Source organism: Anolis sagrei, chromosome X (assembly GCF_037176765.1).
Source record: "Anolis sagrei isolate rAnoSag1 chromosome X, rAnoSag1.mat, whole genome shotgun sequence".
Lineage (NCBI taxonomy): Eukaryota > Metazoa > Chordata > Lepidosauria > Squamata > Dactyloidae > Anolis > Anolis sagrei.
Window position 1 is genome coordinate 41,713,181 of NC_090034.1, and position 24,411 is coordinate 41,737,591.

The 24,411-nt window shown below is 41.4% G+C and overlaps 1 protein-coding gene across 2 annotated transcripts in view; it reads left to right on the plus strand.

Moving 5' to 3' along the window:
* Positions 1-19,642, plus strand: part of SBNO1 (strawberry notch homolog 1) — a 58,080-nt gene extending 38,438 nt beyond the window's left edge. For both annotated transcript variants that reach the window (XM_060785522.2, XM_060785523.2), the window contains 16 exons: positions 597-794; positions 2,128-2,295; positions 2,409-2,578; positions 5,953-6,084; positions 6,569-6,704; positions 7,399-7,511; positions 8,152-8,223; positions 8,576-8,675; positions 9,066-9,140; positions 11,805-11,951; positions 13,069-13,163; positions 13,298-13,390; positions 14,404-14,541; positions 15,080-15,156; positions 16,864-17,057; positions 18,022-19,642. In XM_060785522.2, coding sequence (XP_060641505.1) covers positions 597-794; positions 2,128-2,295; positions 2,409-2,578; positions 5,953-6,084; positions 6,569-6,704; positions 7,399-7,511; positions 8,152-8,223; positions 8,576-8,675; positions 9,066-9,140; positions 11,805-11,951; positions 13,069-13,163; positions 13,298-13,390; positions 14,404-14,541; positions 15,080-15,156; positions 16,864-17,057; positions 18,022-18,164 — 2,051 coding nt within the window. In that variant the 3' untranslated portion in view covers positions 18,165-19,642. The remainder of the gene's footprint in view (positions 1-596; positions 795-2,127; positions 2,296-2,408; positions 2,579-5,952; positions 6,085-6,568; positions 6,705-7,398; positions 7,512-8,151; positions 8,224-8,575; positions 8,676-9,065; positions 9,141-11,804; positions 11,952-13,068; positions 13,164-13,297; positions 13,391-14,403; positions 14,542-15,079; positions 15,157-16,863; positions 17,058-18,021) is intronic.
* Positions 19,643-24,411: the final 4,769 nt, after the last annotated feature.

Below are 24,411 nucleotides of genomic sequence, written 5' to 3' on the forward strand. Positions count from 1 at the left end.
TTGTTACTATTATATATTACTATATAATACAACTTAAATAGACTTACAGAATAGAGTTGGAAGGGACAGTCAAGTAACGAGAGAAGGAGGGAAAGAGGGAAGGAATGAAGGAGGGAAAGGGGGATGGAAAGAAGGAAGGAAAAAAAGAAAGAAAGAAAGGCAGAGAAGCAAGGAAGGAGAGAAGGAAATAAAAAAGTGAAAGGAAAAAGACAAGGAAGGAAGGATGTAACCAAAGAGCAAAGAAAGGGAGGAAAGAAACAGGTAGAGATGGAAGAAAGAAGAAGATAAATAGGAAGGGAAAGAAAAAGAGGAAAGGAAGGAGAGAAAGAGGGAGGGAAGGTTGGCCACAGCAACGCGTGGCAGGTACAGCTAGTGTGTATAAATAAGATATATAATTTCAGTCAATGACCAGCATTAAAACAAATAGTAAAAGGTAAGTAAAACATAATTAGTCATTAAAGTATATATTTAAAAGCATAGGTAAAAAACAATATTAAGCATGAAAGTTAATAAAATAATAATGGTATAGACAGTAAGTGTGGGATAAACTTTACATCCTGATAATACCTGCTTTTATTCCCTTTTACATGAAAAAGGTGAAGAAATATCCCGGGAAACCAAAAAAGCCCGTAAAACTGGTGGATTAGCTGGCAGCAGTTCGGATGAGAGCTATAGTGAGTCAGATGCATCTGACAACGAAGAAAGTGATAACGAGAGCTCCCACTTTTTAAGTTCCGGAGACGACGATGACTTCAACCCATTTAGGGATGAATCTAGTGAAGATGATGAAGATGGTAAGCCATGATGTGTCTCTTATTTACAACTAATTTCATTAAAATAATACCGTGTGTTGCGGTAATACTACCTGAACTAGAGCAAGAGTTAGCAAAGTGTGGCCTTCAGCCTGCATAGGGTCTGGCTCCCAAATTCATCCTAGGGTTTGTGTTTCCAGCACATTTCCACTCTCAATCCACTTTAGACCCAGGAGATGCCATGTTGAAATGAGTAGTGAACAGGAAGCTACTGTTGCTCAGTTCTGGGATTCTAGAAGTAGCCTGTCCTGGCCCAAAAATAGCAAGGGACACCCCCAAACTAAGGTGAAAATACTCCCCATGCTCCCTCGAGCAGTGTTTCTCAATCTTCCTAATGCCGCGACCCCTTAATACAGTTTCTCATGTTGTGGTGACCCCCAACCATAAAATTATTTTCGTTGCTGCTTCACAATTGTAGTTTTGCTACTGTTATGGATCGTAATGTAAATATCTGATATGCAGGATGTATTTTCATTCATGGACCAAATTTGGCAGAAATACCCGATATTCCCACAGTGGGGTTGAGCGGGGGGATTGATTTTGTCATTTGAGAGTTGTAGTTCCTGGGATGTGTAGTTAACCTACAATCAAAAAGCATTCTGAACTCCACCAATGATGGAACTGAACCAAACTTAGCACACAGAACTCCTATGACCAACAGAAAATACTGGAAGGGTTTGGTGGACATTGACCTTGCGTTTGAGAGTTGTAGTTCACCTAAATCCTGAGAGCACTGTGGACTCAAACAATGATGGATCTGGCCCAAACTTGGTACAAATACTCAATATGCCCAAATGTGAACACTGGTGGCGTTTGAGGAAAATAGACCTTGCCATTTGGGAGTTGCAGTTGCTGGGATTTATAGTTCACCTACAATCAGAGCATTCTGAACCTCACCAACGAGAGAATTGGGTCAAACTTACCACACATAATCCCCATGACCAACAGAAAATCCTGTGTTTTCTGATGGTCTTTGGCAACCCCTTTGGCACCCCCTCACAACCCCCCCCCCAAGGGTCCCGATCCCTAGATTGAGAAACACTACTCTAGAGGGGTATCTGCGAGAAAAATTGGGTGTTTTTCCCTCCCAAGATAAGATGAAAGGTTATGGCCCTCCAGGTTTTGGGACTTCTCATGACCTCCAAGTTCTCTTGGTGGGCTAATGCGGCCTCTTAGTCTTTCAGAGTCGCCCAATTCTAGAGATCTTAGAAACTTAGCATTGTCTGAAGCCATTCAACAACTAGTTCCAGTATGTGGTTTCATATGTTTGCAGAGCACTCTTTTGCCTTTGCTCCTTTTTTTCCTTCATCTTCAGACCCTTGGCTAATCAGAAAAGAGCATAAGAAGAATAAAGAAAAGAAAAAGAAGAAAAGCATAGACCCAGATTCTATTCAGAGTGCCTTATTAGCATCTGGTCTGGGATCCAAACGGCCCAGTTCTCTCTCTTCGACAGTTGTAACACCTACTACTACTACTATATCTGGTATGTTTAATGTGAAACTTCTGGGTAGTATTTTGAAGGTGGGATAATCCCAGTACTGCAAGCAACGCTCCATGTATTTACACTGCTCCCCTCCCTCTTTTTATAATCTGCAGCTAATACTAATACCCATACCAGCTATGTAACAAGTCAGGATGCTGTTGAAAGAGCCCAGCAGATGAAAAAAGAATTGCTGGATAGACTGGAAAAACTGTCTGAAGATCTTCCACCGAATACACTGGATGAGCTTATCGATGAACTGGGTGGTCCTGAGAATGTGGCAGAGGTAGGTGCTGGGATTTGAATGGGCTGAGAGGGAGATCTGCCTATTATTTGGGGATGAGAAGGGGATAACAGTTGAAATTAAAGCAGGACAGCCAGGATGTGTATATAAGGATAGCTTTGAAATTTTCTTTAATTACTTCATGTTCTCATAAATCTTTGTCTTCATTGATCTGAGCACTTTAGAAATTTGGAAATTTACAATTTAGTGTGGAATTTATGACCCAGCTTGCCCTCAGATCATATCTCCCTTGACTAGAGGCACTAGTCTTTGCCAAATCTTAAAGTTATATGCTGCTTTGGCCTTAACAGCTCTTCTAAATAAACTTGTTACTTCTGGGTGTCTTTTACCAATAAATTTAACATCCCCGTGTAATATTTATAATCCCTGTGATTTTTCTTAGCTTATCTGTCTTTCAACCAAGTTGCCTTAGGAGAGTATGTGAGGCTAAACAATACTATATTAAATGCAAAGGCATCAAGTATTGATGTGTAGATACTTTTATGAATCCATTTCTGTATTTTTCTGTCTTAAAAAGGGATTGTGCTTTTATATAGTGCCAGCTATACTCATGGTACTAAACAAATATATAGGTCCCCGCCCTAGAGATGTACAGCAAGGCATTCAAGAGGAGGACAAATGCAGGTTTATTTTAGTTCACAAAAAATAAACCTGCAAAAAATAAACCTACTTCTTTAACTGAATATTTGGTACCAGGCAATTTGAGGATTTTGAGGAAAAGAGAAACCTGTGGTAGCCTGTCAGTTTTTATTCTAATTCAGGCTGTTGGGCAAAGCTTGGGAGAAATGAGCAAGTTAGTCAATTGGATCAGTTTATTCTTGGGCTGCCATTGAAGAAGACATATCTTGGAAATATTTAATACTAGCTTGGGGACCCGGCCGCGCCAGGGTTATTTGAAAAAGGCATTGTTTGTTTTGGGATGTTAGGTAATATCATTTTGGTAATTTGTAGCTTAATTTTTAGAAAAAAAGTATTTCCTGTTGTTTTTTATGAACGCTCCCATTAGAAAATGCATAAGGATGTGGGTGTACTGCAATTCCCAAAATCGTAGGCCAATCACCCCAAGCCCCACCAGTATTCAGAGTTGGCCATGTTGGATCTGTGTGCCAGGTTTGATCCAGATCTGAAGTTGGCTGCTTTCAGTCCTCGCTGGATAAGGGTGAACTACAACTCCCAGATCCAAGGACAATCACCCCCAAACCCTGCCTGTATGCACAGTTGGCCATGTTGGATCTGTGTGCCAAGTTTGGTCCAGATCCATTGTCTGCTGGGTTCAGTGCTCTCTGGATAAGGGTGAACTACAATTCCCAGATCCACGGCCAATCACCCCCAAACCAAGCCTGTATGCACAGTTGGCCATATTGGATCTGTGTTCCAAGTTTGGTCCAGATCTGACATCAGCTGGGTTCAGTGCTTTCTGGATACAACTCCCAAAATCAAGGTCCACTCCCCCAAACTTCTGCAGTATGTTCAGTTGGTCATGGGGCTTCTCTGTGCCAAGTGTGATCCTGGTCCATTGCCGGTGGGGGTCTCAGTATCGCTGGATGCAGGTGAACTACAACTCCTGAAATCAAGGTCCATTCCCACAAACTCTTTCAGTATGCTCAGGTTGTCATGGGGCTTCTCTGTGCAAAGTTTGGTCCCAGTCCATTGTCAGTGGGGGTCACAGTTTCTCTGGATGCAAATGAATTATAACTTCAAGGTCAATTTTCCCCAAATGTCTCCAGTATGTCCAGTTGGTCATGGAGAGTCTGTGTGCCAAATGTGGTCCAGGTCAGTCACTAGTGGGGATCGCAGTGGGCTGTGGGAGGCGAATCGGATTCCATAGTCCGTCCTCCCCCAGTCAGCACCGGGACGTATAGTAAGTCTGGGGGGGGGGGGGAGTCTGTGTGCCAAGTTTTGTGGAGGTCCATCATTCATGGGGGCCGCAGTGATCTCTGGAAGTGAGTGATGGTACTGCAAATCCCACCATTCGTGGCAAGTATGGTGCAGATCCATCATTGGTTGGGTTCACAAATCTTATAAATCATGGTGAATTCTTCCCAAACCTTGTGTTCAGTTGCTGATCAATTCTTGTTTGCTGTGTGCCATAGGAAAGGGTAGGAAAGAGTTCATGGAGAGGCAGTGGGTGGGGGGTGGGGTCATACAAATTCCACACCCATGGAGAGAGAAAGGAACCCTGGGATTGTGCATTCTGGAGGAAAAACAGAACATCTAGGAAGAAATTGTCCTCAAATGGAAACCTTAACTTGTATGGTGGGCCGTATGGTATTTGAGGAGGACATTGGCAGGAGTTGGGAGACATCTTCATGGTGCCCACTATAACCTGAAATGTTCTTGGAGGGGAGTGCTTTTGGTGGCTCCTCAGCACTGTGGATTAAAGCTTTTTGTGGCGGCAGGAGCCTGTCTGTGTAAGTCAGTGGTTCTCAACCTGTGGGTCCCCAGGTGTTTTGGCCTACAACTCCCAGAAATCCCAGCCAGTTTACCAGCTGTTAGGATTTCTGGGAGTTGGAGGCCAAAACATCTAGGGACCCACAGGTTGAGAACCACTGGTGTAAGTGGACACCTCCGCCACATACACACATACACATTTTCACTTTTATTATGTGTGTAGTAGGCTTGTTTGATCCAAAAAAATAAATAGTAGAGGGTGCTGGTGGTTCGGATCTAAAGTCAATTCCGATTTTCACAGAAAAAAAATTCAAAACTTTTCAAAACTTCTGAGACTTCCGACTCCTTCATTAATGGTTTCAAAGTGTTATTTCCTGTTTTATTGGGTGGTCTTTACTTTGAAAACAGTTGTTTTACTCCAGAAAGGAGCGGGGGAGCAAAGGGAGCAAAGATTAGATTAGGAGATTTCTAGTTTCCAAAATAACAATGTGTAACCCCAGGCAGAGAAAGGAGGGCTGCAAACTTTTATGGTCTGGTTCCCCAAGGAAAGTAGTTGTTCCCAACCCTGTTGTTCTCTTGCTACGCGGTGGCGTGGCACCTTTCCCACCCAAGCAGCCTGCCCTAGTCCTTTTCCCTTCACATCCCCGGCTCGAGCCTTGCCGAAACCCTGCCCCTCCCCACATGGTTTCCCCTCATTGGCTGGAGGCAAGCATCCCAGCATGCAAGCTACTGCTTGCCTCCAAATGCTGGGTTTTTCCAAATCACTTCCTGAGTCGTGGCGACAGTGGCTTTGAAATGGCAAGGATACTTCCAGGTTCCCAAATCGCTTCAAAATCACTTCAAAAAGGAATTAGATCCGAATTCAATCCGAATTACGAAGATTCAGGCTGGACCTAACCATGCCTAGTGTGTAGATGTGTCTCAGAATATTATAAAGCATGCTAAAATGTCTTTCTTTTCCACAGATGACCGGTCGCAAAGGAAGAGTTGTGAGTAATGATGATGGCAGCATCTCATATGAATCAAGGTCTGAGCTTGACGTTCCAGTTGAAATCTTAAATATTACCGAGAAACAGAGATTCATGGATGGTGATAAGGTAACATTTTGTTGGTCTTTACAGTTAAAATGCATGCAAAGCCTTGGGTTGTATTGGCAACCCTCCTCAGCAACATTTCAGTTCAGTGTAGTAGTTTAAAATGTCTTCAGAAAGTCAAGTGGCTATGCAGGACTAATGCAGTGTCATAAAGAGCTCCTGCTTAGAACATTGCAGCATGCTCGTCTGTCCAGAAGTCTTCTATGGCAAGTATATTCTGTGGTGCATTGGTAAGAAAAGGGAGAACAAAACCTTCTCCGTGTCCTGTGTTGTAGTTACTTTTTCCTCATTTTGACTAATGGAACTGGTTGCATCTACATTTTATGATATGTCGGGGCAAAAACTTCTTATAGAAGTTTGTCACTGAATTGCTTTTGTAAAACAAAGGTCACATTTTCTTGCTTTTCTGCAACCACATAAAAGCTGAGATCTCTTGCTAAATAACACCTCTTTCTGTTTTTTTTTTTCTTTTCCCTCTGTCTTAAAGAATATTGCCATTATCTCTGAAGCAGCCAGCTCAGGCATATCATTGCAGGCAGACCGAAGAGCCAAAAACCAGAGGCGAAGGGTGCATATGACCCTTGAATTACCATGGAGTGCAGATAGGGCAATACAGCAGTTTGGTGAGTAGTTTGGTGTAAAAAAGGTGCTTCTCGGGTAAATACATTTGAGTTGAAGGACTTGCAGTTTTAATAAATTAATCCTAGAGTCCTCATGCTCCAGTGCGATGTGTGTTAACTTCCATAATGAACAATGTTAGGTGAACAGGAGTTCAATCTCTGCTAGGTTTTGCATAGCATCAAAAGTTAATTAAGGTAGCAGCCATCCAAAAATTTGTGAAATTCTTTATGGATCTGGCCAAGCACATATGCTATATGAGTCTGCTTTAACACTGAACCCCTGTTCTTTCCCCTTTCTCAACCTATGGAAGATGTTCTTTTTGTTTTCTATTTTTTCTCAGTTCTGGGCTCCACTGAGTTTTTTCTTCTTCTCTCTTATGGTGTAGTAGAGTTCCACGATGGTCACATGCATTCTGCAGACCATTGTAAATGGCTATAGTTTGAATTGTGGTGGATGTCTGCCAAAACAATAGTTAAACTAAAACTTATTTCACATATCTTTTGTCTTTGGGAACACCCTATTCCATCTGGATCCACTCATTAGACAAAATATAAATGATATCCTTTACAGTTTATGGAATCCTGTTTCCTCTTTTTTGCCCCAGATCGTCTCACCTCTTTAAGATGGCTTGACATAACCTGAATGTATGTGGGGCCACTTGAATGCACAAAATCTGTTTCTCTTCTTAATGCACAGGGCGAACGCACCGGTCCAACCAAGTGACTGCACCGGAGTATGTCTTCCTAATTTCCGAACTGGCAGGAGAGCAAAGATTTGCCTCAATTGTTGCCAAACGACTGGAGAGCTTGGTGAGGAGAATGTTGACTAGACTTCAAGAAATACAGGATTGAAGTCTGATACAAGGGCTGGAGGACTGGTTTTTCAGTTGTACCATTAAGCTGAATTAAGCAGCTAATGTTGGAATATACTGAGAAGGGGTGTTGGCAGCATCTCAGCTGCTTCTCTCTCTGGCTTGCCCTGTGCCTTGAAATTGTTAGAAATGTGTGTGGAGCAGAGTTGTAGCATATTTGGTGGTTATGGGCAAAGGGTTCGGCTTAATAGTCTTAGGGTATACATTGTTAAACAGATAACTGGGATGCTGTTGAGTCTTTGTGCTCTCCCAGTTCTTAATTATTTTCAAGATCTAGAAAAAGCTACTTTCAACAATGAACTTGACTACTATGTTTTAGAAACGCATTATGTTCTCAATGTTGATAGTATCCCATTAATTACTATACTATAAAGACAAAACTTTTTCTGTTCTAATATTGGCTGGTTTGTTCTGTAGCTCAGAAGGCTGGTCTGGTCATTACATAATTTTGCATAACTTATGCTAATTAAACTATGCATTTTGTTGCATTTTTTAAAGCAAAGGATTGCAGCGTAGAGTTTACTTTTTCTCAAAAGGACAAATCTTCACACAGTTATAAAGCAGTTGTCTTTCAACAGGGCGCTCTCACTCATGGTGACAGAAGAGCAACAGAAACAAGAGATCTGAGCAGGTTCAACTTTGACAATAAGGTAAGAATCTTGGTTCTTATGTATGAAATCTTGCTCTACTCTGATTCGTCTTTTGGGGAGATTTATAGCTACTGTAATTCTGCGCTTTTTATTTATTTTTATGTAAAGATCAATATCATAAATTGGTGAGATTGTAAATCGGAGATGAAATCGCCCTGACCTTTTTAGAGGAAAAACAAAGAAATGTATAAGGCTTTGTCTACTCTGATCTTAAATCCCATGCTAAAATAAATTAGAATTGCAGATACTAATGACTTTTTTCATTTCCTTGAACAACCTACCTTCAAAAATGTCTAGTTAAAGAAACTTGTTGGTATTTATGATGGTCACGTTAGCTTTTCTCTTTCCCTAGTACGGTCGAAATGCACTGGAAATAGTCATGAAGTCCATTGTAAACTTAGATTCAGCGTTGGTGTCTCCTCCAGCTGACTATCCAGGAGAGTTCTTTAAAGGTATACACATTCATTTTTAATATATAGCAATCACACATGCAAGTGAAAAGAAACCATTTTGTAGAAAAAAATTGAAATGGAATTGTGCATTTTAATAGTGACTCAACAAGTCAGCTAAATTTAACAGATTCTGTCCTGACTGGATGATTTTTTTTTGTTTCAATTAATTCAGAGGATCACAAACACCCTGGATAATGCCATTCTATCTACAGGCCCATGTGGTCTTTGTATGGTAGATCTTGTCACTTGTTTATGCTGCTGTGCTTATTTTGGAACTTAATATCTTCACTATCATTACCATTTGATATTTTAGTCACAATTTATAAACCTGATGCTTTAGAAAGGATCCCATCTCAGACTCAGTAAGTAACCCCCTCCTTCTCTTCCTAGATGTCCGACAAGGTTTAATAGGCGTGGGACTAATAAATATAGAAGACCGATCAGGAATTCTAACTCTCGACAAAGGTATTTTGTTCTTTGGTGTCTGTGAGTGGAAAGCATTGAGCCTCAAAATCAATAATGAAAACATTCAGGTTTGAATTAAACAACAATGGGAAAGAATCTGAAGCTTGTGATATGCTTTTAAAGCTATTGAATAAAAGGTTTGCAAATGATGACCTAATACAAAAGGATCTGTGGGATGGAGAACAAAGCTTGAGATAGTTTTTGTTATGACAGGAATGGATGTGCCCCTGTTGTGGGATCTTGAGTTGCTTAAGCTGCACTGAACCGGGTGGTGGAATGCAAATGCAAACAATCTCAACAGAAGAGTTTGATCAGGGAACAAATATTGTTGTGAAAGTAACTCATATAGAAAGGTGGGCCACTGGAGGTTGTTCCCTGTCCTTCCATATGTGTTTCAATAATGTAGCTTGTACCAGTTTACCAGGGATCTTGAAATACGATGCTGTCAAGGTGATGCATGCCATATGACAGCAAATATGGAAAGTACAAGAATGGCTATCAGACTGGAAAAAAAATCAACTTATATCCCCATACCAAAAAAGGGAAACGCTAAAGAATGCTCAAACTTTCATACAGTGGCACTTAATTCACTTGTCAATAAGGTAATGCCCAAGATCCTGCAAGGAAGACTCCAGCAATACATGGAGAGAAAGTTGCAAGATGAACAACCTGGGTTTAGAAAAGGCAGAGGAACGAGAGATCAAACATCTATTTCTGTTTTATTGACTATTCTAAAGCCTTTGACTGTGTGGATCATAATAAATTGTGGCAAGTCCTTGGTAGTTTGGGGATACCAAATCACCTTGTCTGTCTCCTGAGGAATCTGTATAACAACCAAGTATCAACAGTAAGAACTGACCATGGAACAACAGAATGGTTCAAGAATGGGAAAGGTGTATGACATTGCTGTATACTCTCACCCAACCTATTCAACTTATATGCAGAACACATCATGCGACATGCAGGGCTTGACGAATCCCAAGGCTGGAGTTAAAATTACTGGAAGAAACATTCACAACCTTAGATATGCAGATGATACCACTTTGACGGCTGAAAGCGACGAGCTGAGGAGCCTTCTAACCAAGGTGAAAGAAGAAAGGGCAAAAGCTGGGTTGCAGTTAAACATAAAAAAAAAACAAAATGATGGCAACCAGAGGCATTGATAACTGGCAAAGAGAGGGAGAAAACATGGAGGCAGTGGCAGACTTTGTATTTCTAGGCACAAGGATTACTGCAGATGCAGACTGCAGCCAGGAAATGAGAAGACGTTTACTTCTTTGGAGGAGAGCAATGACCAATCTTGATAAAATAGTAAAGAGTAGAGACATCACACTGGCAACAACGATTCACATAGTCAAAGCAATGGTATTCCCCGTAGCCACCTATGGATGTGAGAGCTGGACCATAAGGAAGGCTGAGCGAAGGAAGATAGATGCTTTTGAACTGTGGTGCTGGAGGAAAATCCTGAGAGTGCCTTGGACCACGAGAAGATCCAACCAGTCCATACTTCAGGAAATAAAGCCCGACTGCTCATTGGAGGGAAGGATATTAGAGGCAAAGATGAAGTACTTTGGCCACAAAATGAGAAGACAGGAAAGCTTGGAGAAGACAATGATGCTGGGGAAAATGGATGGAAAAAGGAAGAGGGGCCAACCAAGGGCAAGATGGATGGATGATATCCTTGAAGTGACTGGTTTGATTCTGAAGGAGCTGGGGGAAGTGACTGCCGACGGGGAGCTCTGGCGTGGGCTGGTCCATGAGGTCACTAAGAGTTGGAAGCGACTGAATGAATAAACAACAACAAAACCAATGTAATGAGCCATGGACAGCATAGGAGCTTCTAAATTTGTGTTTCTTACAAAGAACTGGGCAACTTACTTACAAATATGTTCTGTGTTCATGAAGGACAGAGCTATTGTCACAGCTTGGACAGAATCCCAACGTTTCATGATCAGGGTGTTTCAAAAGACACAGGGTGTTTCACACAGATGGACCTGATTTGAAATTGCTGTATCTCTGCAGCCAGGAAAGTATTACTGCTATAGGCTTCTCCCAGAGTGCAAACAGCCCCCAGTCTTGGACATTCGCAAGACTCTGACCCTGCAAAATAAGGCTTAATGAGATATTTGCCAAGGTCTTTTTTAGATTTGAGAGCACTATTTCTTTACAATTTCCGAAAGGCCATGTCAATAAAACTCCTTACCCTTTGAAAGGGTGGGGCAAAGAGTTTTAAAGGATTGTCACTAAACTATAGGCCTTTTCCAGAGTGCAAACAGCCACTGGGCCTCTGTCATTTGCAAGATGGCGACCCTGCAACATAAGGCCTAATGAGATATTCTCAATTCGCTGATTTTTTCAATTGATTCTGGCTAATAATTGTTAATAAAACCTAGTAACTCATTAAACTGTTTGTAATTTTTTGTGTAATTGTAACCTGTTGCCATCATGAAATACCTTGCTTTGAAACTGGGTCCTTCATTTTGAAATGCCATCATTATGCCTAGCCTTTGATAGCTTTTATCTTCCACACATTTGTCTATGGTAAATGGTTAGGGTTTTAGGCTGCTTATCTTTGATTCGGTCTATTTTTAAAAATAGGACTTTTGAATTTATTTATTTCTGTATTTATTACAATGTTCTTGTATTTTTTTTATTTTTTTTTAGATTACAATAATATAGGGAAATTCTTAAATCGAATTCTGGGTATGGAAGTGCATCAACAGAATGCGTTGTTCCAGTACTTTTCAGACACGCTAAATGCAGTAATCCAGAACGCCAAAAAGAATGGAAGATACGATATGGGCATTTTAGGTAAGCTTGATATGCAGAGCCCCTGTGGAAGTCAAGGCATTCCATTGCCAATAGTGGCAGCAGATTAAAGCAACAGCCACATGACAACATACAACTGTATGCTGCTCTCTTTGCCAGGAACAAAACAACACCTTGCATTGGTAGCTAGTTGCTGCCCAAATGATGCTGTGCAAGCCTTGAGCAGCTAAGGCTCTTAACCCCCACTTTCTTGATAGCTGCTGCTTTGACTGTTCTGTTCTTCTACCATTTGTATTCTTGCTCCTTGGAAGGAGAGTAATGTGGAAGGTGGACTTTTTCTTCCTCATACTCTATAATCTGAGCCACATCAGTCATTGCATAGATGCATCCTTGATTGATTGATTGATTGATCGATTGGTTGATTGTATCAGGAGTGAACCAAGGGTACAGTTGTAATGTGTTTAAAAAATACAAAGTTTAAAAACTTGGCATTATATTAACTGTCCTTTGACCAGTAGCTGGCCACTTGGAATGCCTCTGGTGTTGCTATAAGAAGTTCCTCCATTGTGCATGTGGCAGGGCTCAGGCTGCATTGTGGTTTGCTCTTCTCCACACTCTCATGTTCTGGACTCCACTTTGTGGCCCCATTTCTTAAGGTTGGCTCTGCATCTCGTGGTGCCAGAGCGCAGTCTGTTCAGTGCCTTCCAAGTTGCCCAGTCTTCTGTGTGCCCAGGGGGAGTCTCTCATTTGATATCAGCCATGGATTAAGGTTCCAGGTTTTAGCCTGCTACTTGTGGACTCTTGCTTGCTGAGGTGTTCCTATGAGTATATTAGAAAACTATTTCTTGACTTAAGACGTTGGCATGCTGACTGATATCTGAACACGGAATGGGCTGGAAATGTCACTGCCTTGGCTCTTTCATTATTGGCTGCTACTTCCTGGCAGATGTCAGGTGGTGCAATACCTGCTAAACAGTGTAATTTCTCCAGTGGTGTAGGACACAGACATCCTGCGATAATGTGGCATGTCTCATTAAGAGCCACATCCATTGTTTTAGAGTGGTGAGAGATGTATTCCTCACTGGGCATGCGTACTTGATCATTCTGTATGAATTTCACTGGTACAACACCATAAGCCTTGTGTCTCTTTTTCTTAAAGATCTGGGCTCAGGAGATGAGAAAGTGAGGAAGGCAGATGCAAAAAAATTTCTGACACCAGGATATTCTACCTCAGGACATGTCGAATTGTACACTGTAAGTTCTGTGGTTCCTTTTGCTTCATGTTAGATTTGGCATGGCTGTTTCATACTCTTCCTAACTCTAAGATAATCAAACATTTGATGCCAAGGAATGTGACTAAATAGGCTTTATGCTTCAATGTCTTCCAGATAAGTGTGGAGAGAGGGATGTCTTGGGAAGAAGCAACTAAGATTTGGGCCGAGCAGACTGGACCAGAAGATGGCTTTTATTTATCTCTACAGGTAAGACTGTGTTCTCTGCAAACATCAAATTGAACTCATTTTCAAAACTGAATTGTGACTACTCAAAAGCATGTTAGTGTAATTGGTGATTTAGTAATGTTAAGTACAATGCAAGGCAGTCCAGTGTCATCATTAACTCTGCATTTTAACTCTGTTTCTTGAATTTTAACAGTTTCTTGTCTCTTTATTTTAATTAAGTAACCTCCCTCAAGACACAAGGAGAGGCGGGTCATAAATGTATTACTATTATTATGAAATAATAATAATAATAATAATAATAATAATTATTATTATTATATTATTATTATTATTGAGAGCCCCCAGTAGCGAAGCTGCTGAACTTGCTGACCGAAAGGTCAGCGGTTCACATCTGGGGAGTGGAATGAGCTCTTGTTGTTAGCCACAGCTTCTGCCAACCTAGCAGTTCGAAAACATGCAAATGTGAGTAGATCAATAGGTACCGTTCTGATGGGAAGGTAATGGTGCTCCATGCAGTCATGACCTTGGAGAGTTCTAAGAACAACGCCAGCTCTTTGGCTTAGAAATGGAGATGAGCACCACCCCCCAGAGTCGGACACGACTAGACTTAATGTCAAGGGGAAACCTTTACCTTTACTTATTGTTGTTGTTGTTGTTACTTGGCAAGTGGGTGTCTAGGACGGAAAGCTGGCTTGCTTAAATCCACTTTGTGAGTTTGAGAGCCAAGAAATTCGGGATTTCTTGGCTTATTCTCCCATCAAGTAGACGTTGCAACTGAGGTTTAGTAAACTCTTTAACTAGTGTCACTTATGGGTTTGGCATTAAATGATCGGAAGTCCACAGGGCTTGGGTACGTCATCTTCAAAAACAGATCATAGCAGCTCAGCAAAGCCTTCATGTAGGAAAATAATTCCACAAATTCATCATTCTTCTGCAGAACATTTGGAGAACAGTAAATGTTTTAGCATGGTAAGCAACCAAAATGTTGACACTTTCTGAACTATATTTTCAATCCTCCCCCGCCCCCTTTCCAGATCCGAAACAATAAGAAGACTGCAATTCTGATGAAAGAAGTGAATCCCAAAAAAAAACTTTTTCTGGTTTATCGACCAAATACCGGGAAACAGCTGAAACTGGAAACCTATGCAGAAATAAAGAAAAAATATAAAAAGGTTACTTGATGTATTGAGAAATCTCTTTTGACTACTCTCTCTCTCTATATATAAGTTGTCAAAATATTTTAAGTTTAAGAGAAGAAACAAAATACTCCTGATAAGGATGAGTTGCATTAAAAGTGTCAGTATCGGATGTTAACTGATTTAATGTGATGCCTATTTCTATGCACTGTAGTTCCTTTTGTCTCCCTTCCTCCCTTGCTGGGCCCCATGCTTTCCTCCCTTTCACATATTGACTTGACTATCCCTTTATTAATTCTCCCACATTATTATGAGCCTTCCTGAGCAATGTCACATGCGTACCTAGATAGGAAAAGTTCAAATGTAGCGAATTGCATGCTTGCAAGCCATAGTTTTCCTACTGAAATGACAATTCAGATTATGGGAACAAAACTACATCATACATTTGGCTAGAACAGCACACATCTGAACTTCCTCTAGATTCGGCTCCCTCATACCTTCAATATCATGATTTGATTTTGCATCTGAATTGATAATGACAATGATACATCTGTAACCATTGTATCATTTTCAGGTATCTTCCGACGATGCTCTGCCTCATTGGCTAGAGCAGTACACGTCATCAGCAGACACTTGCACACATGCTTACTGGTAAGTTCTTGAAGTATTGAAAGAGGGAATCGTGCAAATGGAACAGATGTTGATTTCTTAAAGCTTCATCTGGGAACATATTAGAAGGAAGCTTCAACAAAAAAAATGGGGGTACAATTGCTTTCGCTCTGTAATGTAGAATACTTTGCATGAGTGTTAGTCTTATCATGGTTTTGGAATAACTGTGTATGCGACTGATCATAGACTTCCATTGCAGTATATTTAGTTTAGCCTGAAGATAGATTGTATGAGAAATGATTGGGTTGAGTTGCAAGAAATCCAAAGAAAAGTCCGTATAAATTGATTTGAGTTTCCCCACTTTGCTAAATTAAAATCTTAAATCTAATTCCATTTATTGTTGAAGGTTTCATGGCCAGAATCACTGGGTTGTTGAGGGTTTTTGGGGCTGTATGGCCATGTTCTAGAAGCATTCTCTCCTGACATTTCGCCTGCATCTATGGCAGTCATCCTCAGAGCTTGTAAGGTCTGTTGGAAACTAGGAAAATTGGGTTTATATATCTGTGGAAAGTCCAGAAAGGTGTGCCTTGTTAATCACCTCTCAACAAAGAATTTACCCAAGCAGTAACAAAGCATACCTAAAAACATTCACACCTAGCTCCAACAGACAAGAATTCTTTCTCCCACCCTGGACCTTCCACAGATATATAAACCCAATTTTCCTAGTTTCCAACAGACCTCACAACCTCTGAGGATGCCTGCCATAGATGCAGGCAAAATGTCAGGAGAGAATGCTTCTAGGGCCGGAGGTTTAGCACAGCTGGTAAATCATCAGCAATTATAAGATCTATCAACCAAAAGGTTGATAGATCTTGTATTTGAAGCCCCGGGTTGGCGTGAGCTGCCAACTGTCAGCCTACCTAATTGTTTACCTAAGCAATTCGAAAACAGCTTTAGCTGTGATTAGAGAAATTAGGTACCGCTAAATAGCAGGGGAGGTATTTTGCGACGTCATAAAGAAAGAAGATCAGAAAATGTTGGGCGACCAAAAGGAAGGAGGAAGTCCTGACTGCTCTTCGTCATAAAGGAAAGAGGAACAGTGCCCCCTGGACTCGAGCTCAACCTTCCATGGCACCTCCTTCTGTTCTGTCTGTCTGTGTATTGTCTATACAAAGCAGCATTGAATGCCTGCCATGTATGTGTACTGTGATCCACCCTGAGTCCCCTTCGGGGTGAGAAGGACGGAATATAAATAAAGTAGTGTTGTTATTATTATTATTATTATTATTATTATTATTATTATCATGGCCATACAGCCCGGAAAACCCTCAACAACCTACTCATTCCATTTGTTTATCCCAACTAGAATAAACTTCATTAAATGGAAACTTGGAAATTCAGTATTGTTGGGACTAGCATCTAGTTGGGACTAGCAATTGGACATCGGCCTTGCAATTTGGCCAAATATGTAATATAGGTTGTTATATATTTGGCCAAATTGAAAGTTTCAAAGATCAGAACTGTTGCTCAAGTGTGCATAAACCTTCCTTTGTTAATAAGTGAAGTAAACAGGGCAAGGAGGGCTTTTCTCTTTCTACTTCATATATCTGAGAAGATCATTGAGAATCCAACATCGTCATTTTCTTTATACAAGACCATCTACCTTGTATTTTACTCTTATAGAGAATACGATGCCTGGTTTCTGCTTTAAGACCAATGAATGTCTGAATTCAATTTCCCCTTTTTCAGGAGAGGCAACTGTAAAAAAGCAGGCTTGGGCCTGGTTTGTGAGGTGGGTTTGCGCTGTCGGACGTACTATGTCCTCTGCGGCTCAGTCCTGAGCGTCTGGACGAAAGTGGAAGGAGTTCTAGCCTCAGTGAGCGGTACCAATGTTAAAATGCAAATTGTTCGGCTAAGAACAGAGGATGGACAGAGAATTGTAGGTGAGCCATACATCTTGGGGTCCCTGTGACCAGGATACCTCCATCCATTTAACACAAATCTAATGGGTTTCGGTCTGTCTTGAACAAGATGCCTACCTTTTCCCTATACTCTCATTTCCCCCCTACAGTTCTGTATCTCTGTCTGCAACCTTTTTTTCTTCTTTTGTACTATGGAAATATGGAAATACAAGCAATCCTTGAGTTACAAACATCTGACTTAAATCTCATTCCTAGTTTCAAATGAGGGTGAGACAACAGGAACGGAGAGAAATCTACCCCTTAGAAGGGAAATCCACTCCTGGAAGAGTTATTATCATAGGGGAAAGGAGCCTCCTCTGAAGCTTTCTCGCCAATCCTTGTTTCCACAGCAAACCATTTTTTTTCAAACTCCAATTAATCACAGGGACAAAGTGAGGTGAAATCTTCTGAAGAGGGGCACAGACAGCAAAACAAACACATTCCCTGTCATAATCGGGTGTTGAAAATTTTGACTTGTTGTGGAAACAAGGATAGGTGAGAAAACTTCGGTGGAGACCCCTTTTCCTAATGATAAGTCTTTCAGGAGTGGATTTCCCTTCCAAGGGGTACATTTCTCTCATTTCCTGATATCTCAGCCCTGTTCTTAACTATGAGTCATTTGAAAATCAGAAGTTTGTAACTTGGGGGCTGCCTGTATATATTTGGCTAGAGTTACACTTAAAGAATGTCCCTGTTCCTGGCTTACGTGCAAATTTCAGCTTAAGAACAAACCTACAGAACCACTCTTGTTCCTCACTTGGAGACTGCCTGTAGTAGTAAGCTCCCATGTTTCTTTTCTAACTGATCGTCCAGATCCATACAGTCGGTTATGTCCAGCCCTGATCAGTTGTTACCCAGCAGTCCAGTTCAGTGGGGCCAAGCAAGAGTGTTACTTTAATGTGACTGATGCCTGTATAACAAGGCCCAATCCTCTCTTCTGTTCTAGGGCTAATCATTCCTGCAAATTGTGTGTCCCCCCTTGTCAACCTTCTATCAACTTCGGACCAGTCTCAGCAGCTTGCTGTGCAACAGCAGCAGATCTGGCAACAGCACCACCCACAGAGCATTACCAACTTCAACAACGCATGAGAAAGAGTCTTTGGCATTTGGCTGGGAAAACATGTATCATGGCATATTTTTTTAAAATATCAGGGACAGATTCCAAAGAAAAAACTTTCAGTTCCATCATGCTTATTAGAACTGTGCAGAAGTCAAGAGGCACCGGAAGGCTCGTCTGACTGAAAGCCAAACCTTGCTTTACAGTGGTCCATGTGTCCTTTTTCGTTTTGCTTCCTTTGTGCTCTTCCTAGTGCTTCCTTTGACAGAGTTTTATTTTTGTCCTACTTGAGCAACACATCATTGCTTCATTTGGGTTGGAAGAGGCTTGAAAAGGCCCAACCAAGCTGTCCATTCACCTTGTCATTGCAGTGCTCAGGGTTAAATGCAGCACGTCGGTGCCATTGCTGCAGGAGAGGTCCTCAGATGCATGTATTTTCAGTTCCTATATAAAAGCAACACACATATATGTGTATATATATATGTATATATATAATATTGGTGGCAACAGAGGTCTCAAGCTATACAAAAAGAGTACATTTATTTTAAAAAAGCAGCATGAAGAGTAGGTGTTTGCAAACCATGCATTCAGGGTTGTGACCATCTCTTGGTTTGGCTGTGCATGGCTCCTCCGGATCAGGCATGAGCAAGAGGAAACCCACACAAGATGTCGGCTGGGAGAAAGAGAGAGAGAGGCACAATCTCAATGCAGCGTTGACGATTCCATTTTTCTTTTGGTTTAAAAATGGAGTCTGTACCGTGATTGCATATTATTATTATTATTATTATTATTATTATTATTATTATTGAGGCTATCTCCTCTAGTTTACGTGATTGAAATCCACAAGATCTTCTTCCGTGCGCGTGAAATAAAAATCAACATTTTAAAGCTTCCTTTTTTAAAAAAAAAATCACAATGTATTAATGGTGGTCTTAATGTGTGCTGCAAGAAGGGCTTTTTTAAAAAGCCTGGTTCTTTTCGTTCTTCCTTTTTTAATACTTCCAGTTCCACATGCTTCCTTCCTAGTGAGGTTTCGGGAATCGCAAGTGCTAATTTACTTCCATTTCACATGCCATCCCTTTGAAACCTGTTATATATTTTGTTACGGAATACTTTACTTGACCTGTAAATGAGATAATGAGGGAGGGGGGCAATGGCACGCAAGGGGGGGGTCTGATGTCTGTGCTAGATTGATTTTTTTAAATTTCTGTTGCCCCGTAACTTGAATCCTTTTATGTTGTAAGACATTGTAGAGTTTCTCCTGGAGCTGTTTAAAATTGTAAATGTACAAAATGTGAATAGTCACTTATCTAAAAATATGGGTAAGTTTTGTTTTGCCTATAATAGTAGATGTTTATAAGAAAGTGAAGGACAATGTTTGTCATTTTTCTTGCTTGCACAGGTTGCACTATTGAAAATTTGAGATTGTATAAACCTGTCCACAGAACTGCAAGATCCCAAAATCTTGTAGGTGTCAAATTAAAAAAAAAACTATTGTTCTAACAAGAAATTAATCTTGTTTTTCATCAGTTGATCACTGCGCTTCAAACGTTTTTGTGTTTTTTAAGTTATAGGATGACATGCCACTGTTTATGTCCTGCCCCAGTTCCATAGCTACAAGGCTCCTGCAACTATAGTGCAGAGGTTTCCAAACTGTTTTTTGGTCTTGGAACTCTTCAGGAGACATATATTTTCCACAGAATCTTAACTCTATTCCTGATTTGTTTAGCCACAATATCATAGAATTATAGAAAGGGAGCCACTGGTGGCACAGTGGGTTAGACCGCTGAGCTGCTGAACTTGCTGATCAAAAGGTCGCAGGTTTGAATTCGAGGAGCAGTGTGAGCTCCCGCTGTTAGCCCCAGCTTCTGCAAACCTAGCAGTTTGAAAACATGCAAATGTGAGTAGATCAATAAGCACCGCTCCGGCGGGAAGGTAACAACGCTCCAGGCAGTCATGCTGGCCACATGACCTTGGTGATGGCTACGGACAACACTGGCTCTTCGGCTTAAAAATGGAGATGAGCACCAAACCCCAGAGTCGGACACTACTGGACAATGTCAGGGGAAAACCTTTACCTATAGAAAGGGACCCCCAAAGGCCAGACAAGAAGACACAATCTGAACCCTCCTGACAGATGGTCGTTCAACCTCTGCTTCAAAACGTCAAGAGAAGGAGACTGCCACAGTCCAATATATTCTGGCTCATTTTACACTCATTCAAATACTTTCACCAATTTCCTTTTAACTTCTAGTTTTTGAGTAAATTTTATTCTTGAAAAATCTTCCCAAGTTCCCAATTGTCTTTTATCTCAAAAAGCTGCACAAAAAAGAAAAGTAAACAAGAAACGTGGAACCAACATGAAAAATCCACTACATATTAATCACTCTTACGATGAGGTGATAGTAACTACATACCTGAGTAGAAATAGTTGTGGCACAAAATAGCTATAATTGAGACTTGAAATCAAATGGTTGGCCTTGCGTGGTTTTATAGAAATGTGACTTTTAAGATTTTTGTATGTGTGAAAACGTTCACAATGCTTTTGTGCAATCCTATTGTCAATGAAGGAGCGGTCCTTTGCATTGTTAGATGCTTTCCAAGAAGACTGTCTCAGAAGACTTGTTGACAGAATGCGGATTGATTCTGCTTGACGGGCCATGGCTCAATGTTATGGAATCCTGGGAGCTTTTCTTTGTGACTGCTCTCCTTGCTTTCCTCTAATGCCCTGCCACTGCTTTCTTGCCACAAGGTTGACCAGTCTGAGGGAGGACACTGGTCCCTACCTCCATTTCAAAGAATGAGATGAAGAAGAGGGAGAAAGCTTCCTTTCTGCTGCCCTGGAAACTAGGACTCAAAGGAGCCATGGGCTCAAGAACTTCCTGACCATAAGAAGGTCTGTTCAGCAGTGGAACTCTTCTGCCTCAGAGTCCAGAGGAGGCTTTTAAGCAGAGGTTGGATGGCCATCTGTCAGGAGGGTTTTGATGGTGCTTTTCCTGCCTGGCAGAAGGGGCTTGGGCTGGAGGGCCCTCTTTGGGGTCTCTTCCAACTCTAGGATTTTATGCATGGAACCATAGGTTCAAATGATAAGGAAGGAGATTCCACCTGAATCTTTGGAATAAATTCCTAACCCTAAAAAAAGCTGTTCAACAGTGGAACTCTGTCATAGTCCAGAGGTGGCTTTTAAGCAGAAGCTGGATGGTCATCTGTCAGGAAGGTTTTCATGGTACTTTTCCTGCCTTACGCCAGAAGGGGCTGGACTGGATGGCCCATGTGGTCTCTTCTAAGGCCCCTTCCACACAGCTGCATAAAATTCCACATTGAACTGGAATATATGGCAATGTGGACACAGATAACCCAGTTCAAAGCAGATCTTGGGGATTAGCTTGATATTAAGGGTTATATGGCTGTGTGGGCCTATAAATCCACATTGAACAGGATGATACTTAGTGTGGACTTCCACACAGCTGAATAAAATCGCACATTATTTGCTTTGAACTGGAATATATGACAGTGGACTCTGATAACCTAGTTCAAATGAGATATTGTGGGATTTTCTGTCTCGATATTCTGGGATAGAAGGCTGTGTGGAAGGGGCCTCAGATAACCCAGTTCAAAGCAGTTACTATTGCTACTTGGTCCTTATACAGATTCCTCAGGAGAGAGTCAAGGTGACTTGGTATGCCCATACCACCAAGAACTTGCCACAGTTTATGATCCACACAGACAAAGGCTTTAGAATAGTCGTTAAAATAGAAATAGGTGTTTTTCTGAAACTCCCTGCCTTTCTCCATTATCCAGCGGATATTGGCAATTTGGTCTCTTGTTCCTCTGCCTTTTCTAAACCCAGTTTGTACATCTGGCAACTCTCTCTCCATGTATTGCTGGAGTCTTCCTTGCAGGATCTTGAGCATTACCTTACTGGCATGAGAAATAAGGACCACTGTACGAAAGTTTTGAGCAGTCTTTAGCATTTCCCTTTTTTGCTATGGGGATATAAGTTTATTTTTTCCAGTCTGATGGCCATTCTTGTGTTTTCCATATTTGCTGGCATATGGCATGCATCACCTTGACAGCATCATCTTTCAAGATTTTAAACAGTTCAGCTGGGATCCTGTCATCTCCTGCTGCCTTTTTGTTAGCAATGCTTCTTAAGGCCCATTCAACCTCACTCTTCAGGATGTCTGGTTCCAATTAACTCACCACACTGTCAAAACTATCCTCTATATTATTATCCTTCCTAAACAGATCTTTTGTATAGTCTCGCCATCTTCTCTTGATCTCTTCAGCTTCTGGTAGGTCCCTGCCATCTTTGTTTCTTATCATGCTAATTTTTGCCTGAAATTTACCTCCAATGTTTCTAATTTTCTGGAAGAGGTCTCTCATTCTTCCTATTCTGTTGTCTTCTTCCACTTCCATGCATTGCTTGTTTAAAAATGGTTCCTTCTCTCTTCTGGCTAACCTCTGGATTTGTGCATTACCTGGGCATATCTCTCCCTATCACTGATACCTTTTGCTTTCTTTCTTTCTTGGGCTACTTCCAGTGTCTCAGCAGACAACCATCTTGCCTTCTTGGTTTTCTTTTTATTTGGGACATACTTTGTTGCCGCCTCCTGAACAATGTTGCAAACTTCTGTCCATAGTTCTTCTGGGACTCTATTTATTAAATCTAGTCCCTTCAATCTATTCTTCGGCTCCATTGCATATTCGCTAGGAATGCTAGTGAAACCTGGGATCAGAAAATACTTTTCTAAGATCTACAGAGGTAACGGCGCTCCATGCAGTCATGCCAGCCACATGACCTTGGAGGTGTCTACAGACAACGCCGACTCTTCGGCTTAGAAATTGAGATGAGCACCAACCCTGAGTCGGACACAACTGGACTTATTGTCAGGGGAAAATTTTACCTTTACGTACAGAGATACTCTAAGGATCACCTCAGCAAGCGAGAGTCCAAAAGTGGCAGGCTAAAACCCTGAAACTGAAGCCATAGCTGATAAGGAATGAGAGACTCCCTCCTGTGCACACAAAAGACTGAGTGACTTGGAAGGTGCTGAACAGACTGCGCTCTGGGCCCACGAGATGCAGAGCCAGCCTTAAGAAATGGGGCCACAAAGTGGAGTTCATGACATGCGAGTACAGGGAAGAGCAAACCACAGATCACCTATTACAATGAAGTCTGAGCTCTGCCACATGCACAATGGAGGACGTTCTTATTGCAACAACAGAGGCACTCAAAGGGCCCTTCCACACAGCCCTATATCCCAGAATATCAAAGCAGAAAATCCCACATTACCTGAGTGTGGATTCTGATAATCCAGTTCAAAGCAGATATTGTGGGATTTTCTGCCTTGATATTCTGGGATATAGGGCTGTGTGGAAGGGCCCTGAGTCCACACTGCCATATATTCCGGTTTAAAGCAGATAATGTGGGATTTTATTCAGCTGTGTGCAAAGGGCCTAGGTTACTTACTTAGGCGATCCCTCGTTGTCTGAGTAGGATTGTCTTCCAAGATCGGTGTACTGGCGGTGGGTCCTTAGGTGACTGTAGAGCCCTATTTTTGATCCACATCTTCTCCCGGAGTGAGGGCATTGGTTTCCAGGTGGAAGGCGGTCCCGGTTGGGGTTGGCTTGATGCGCCTTCCTCGGCACATTTCTCTCTTTCACCCTCCATTCGTGCCTCTTCAAATTCTACAGCACTGCTGGTCACAGCTGACCTCCAACTGGAGCACTCAAGGGCCAGGGCTTCCCAGTTCTCAGTGTCTATGCCAGAGTTTTTACGGCTGGCTTTGAGTCCATCTTTAAATCTTTAAATTTAAGGCCTAGGTTATAGGGCTGTGTGGACAGGGCCCGAAGTCATAATAATAATAATAATAATAATTTATTTGACCAGTCATATGGCCATTTCAAAATAGAACATGAGTAAAAAACAAGGCAAAAAGGTGAGGACAGCAGCTGACCTTCTATTTATAGTCAAAATCTTATTTTCCTGGTTCTCCTTTCAGGAAATGTGCTCTTTTCTTGATAACTTTCAGAATAAAAAGGCTTCCTCTGATTATGGTGGAACTTTCCTGTCCTTGCAAGAGGAATGTCAGAAGATCATTTGTGTTGAGGGACCTAAAGTTGGATAATATTGGATGTAAATATCTGTATTGTAGTTCAGTATATGCTGGACAGTCAGTCAATAAATGTTTGTTATCTTCCACAGTTTCTTCTCCCCATACACAGAATCTCTCACTTCTTGGGGTGTTACAGTAAAGCCCGGTTTGCATCATAATA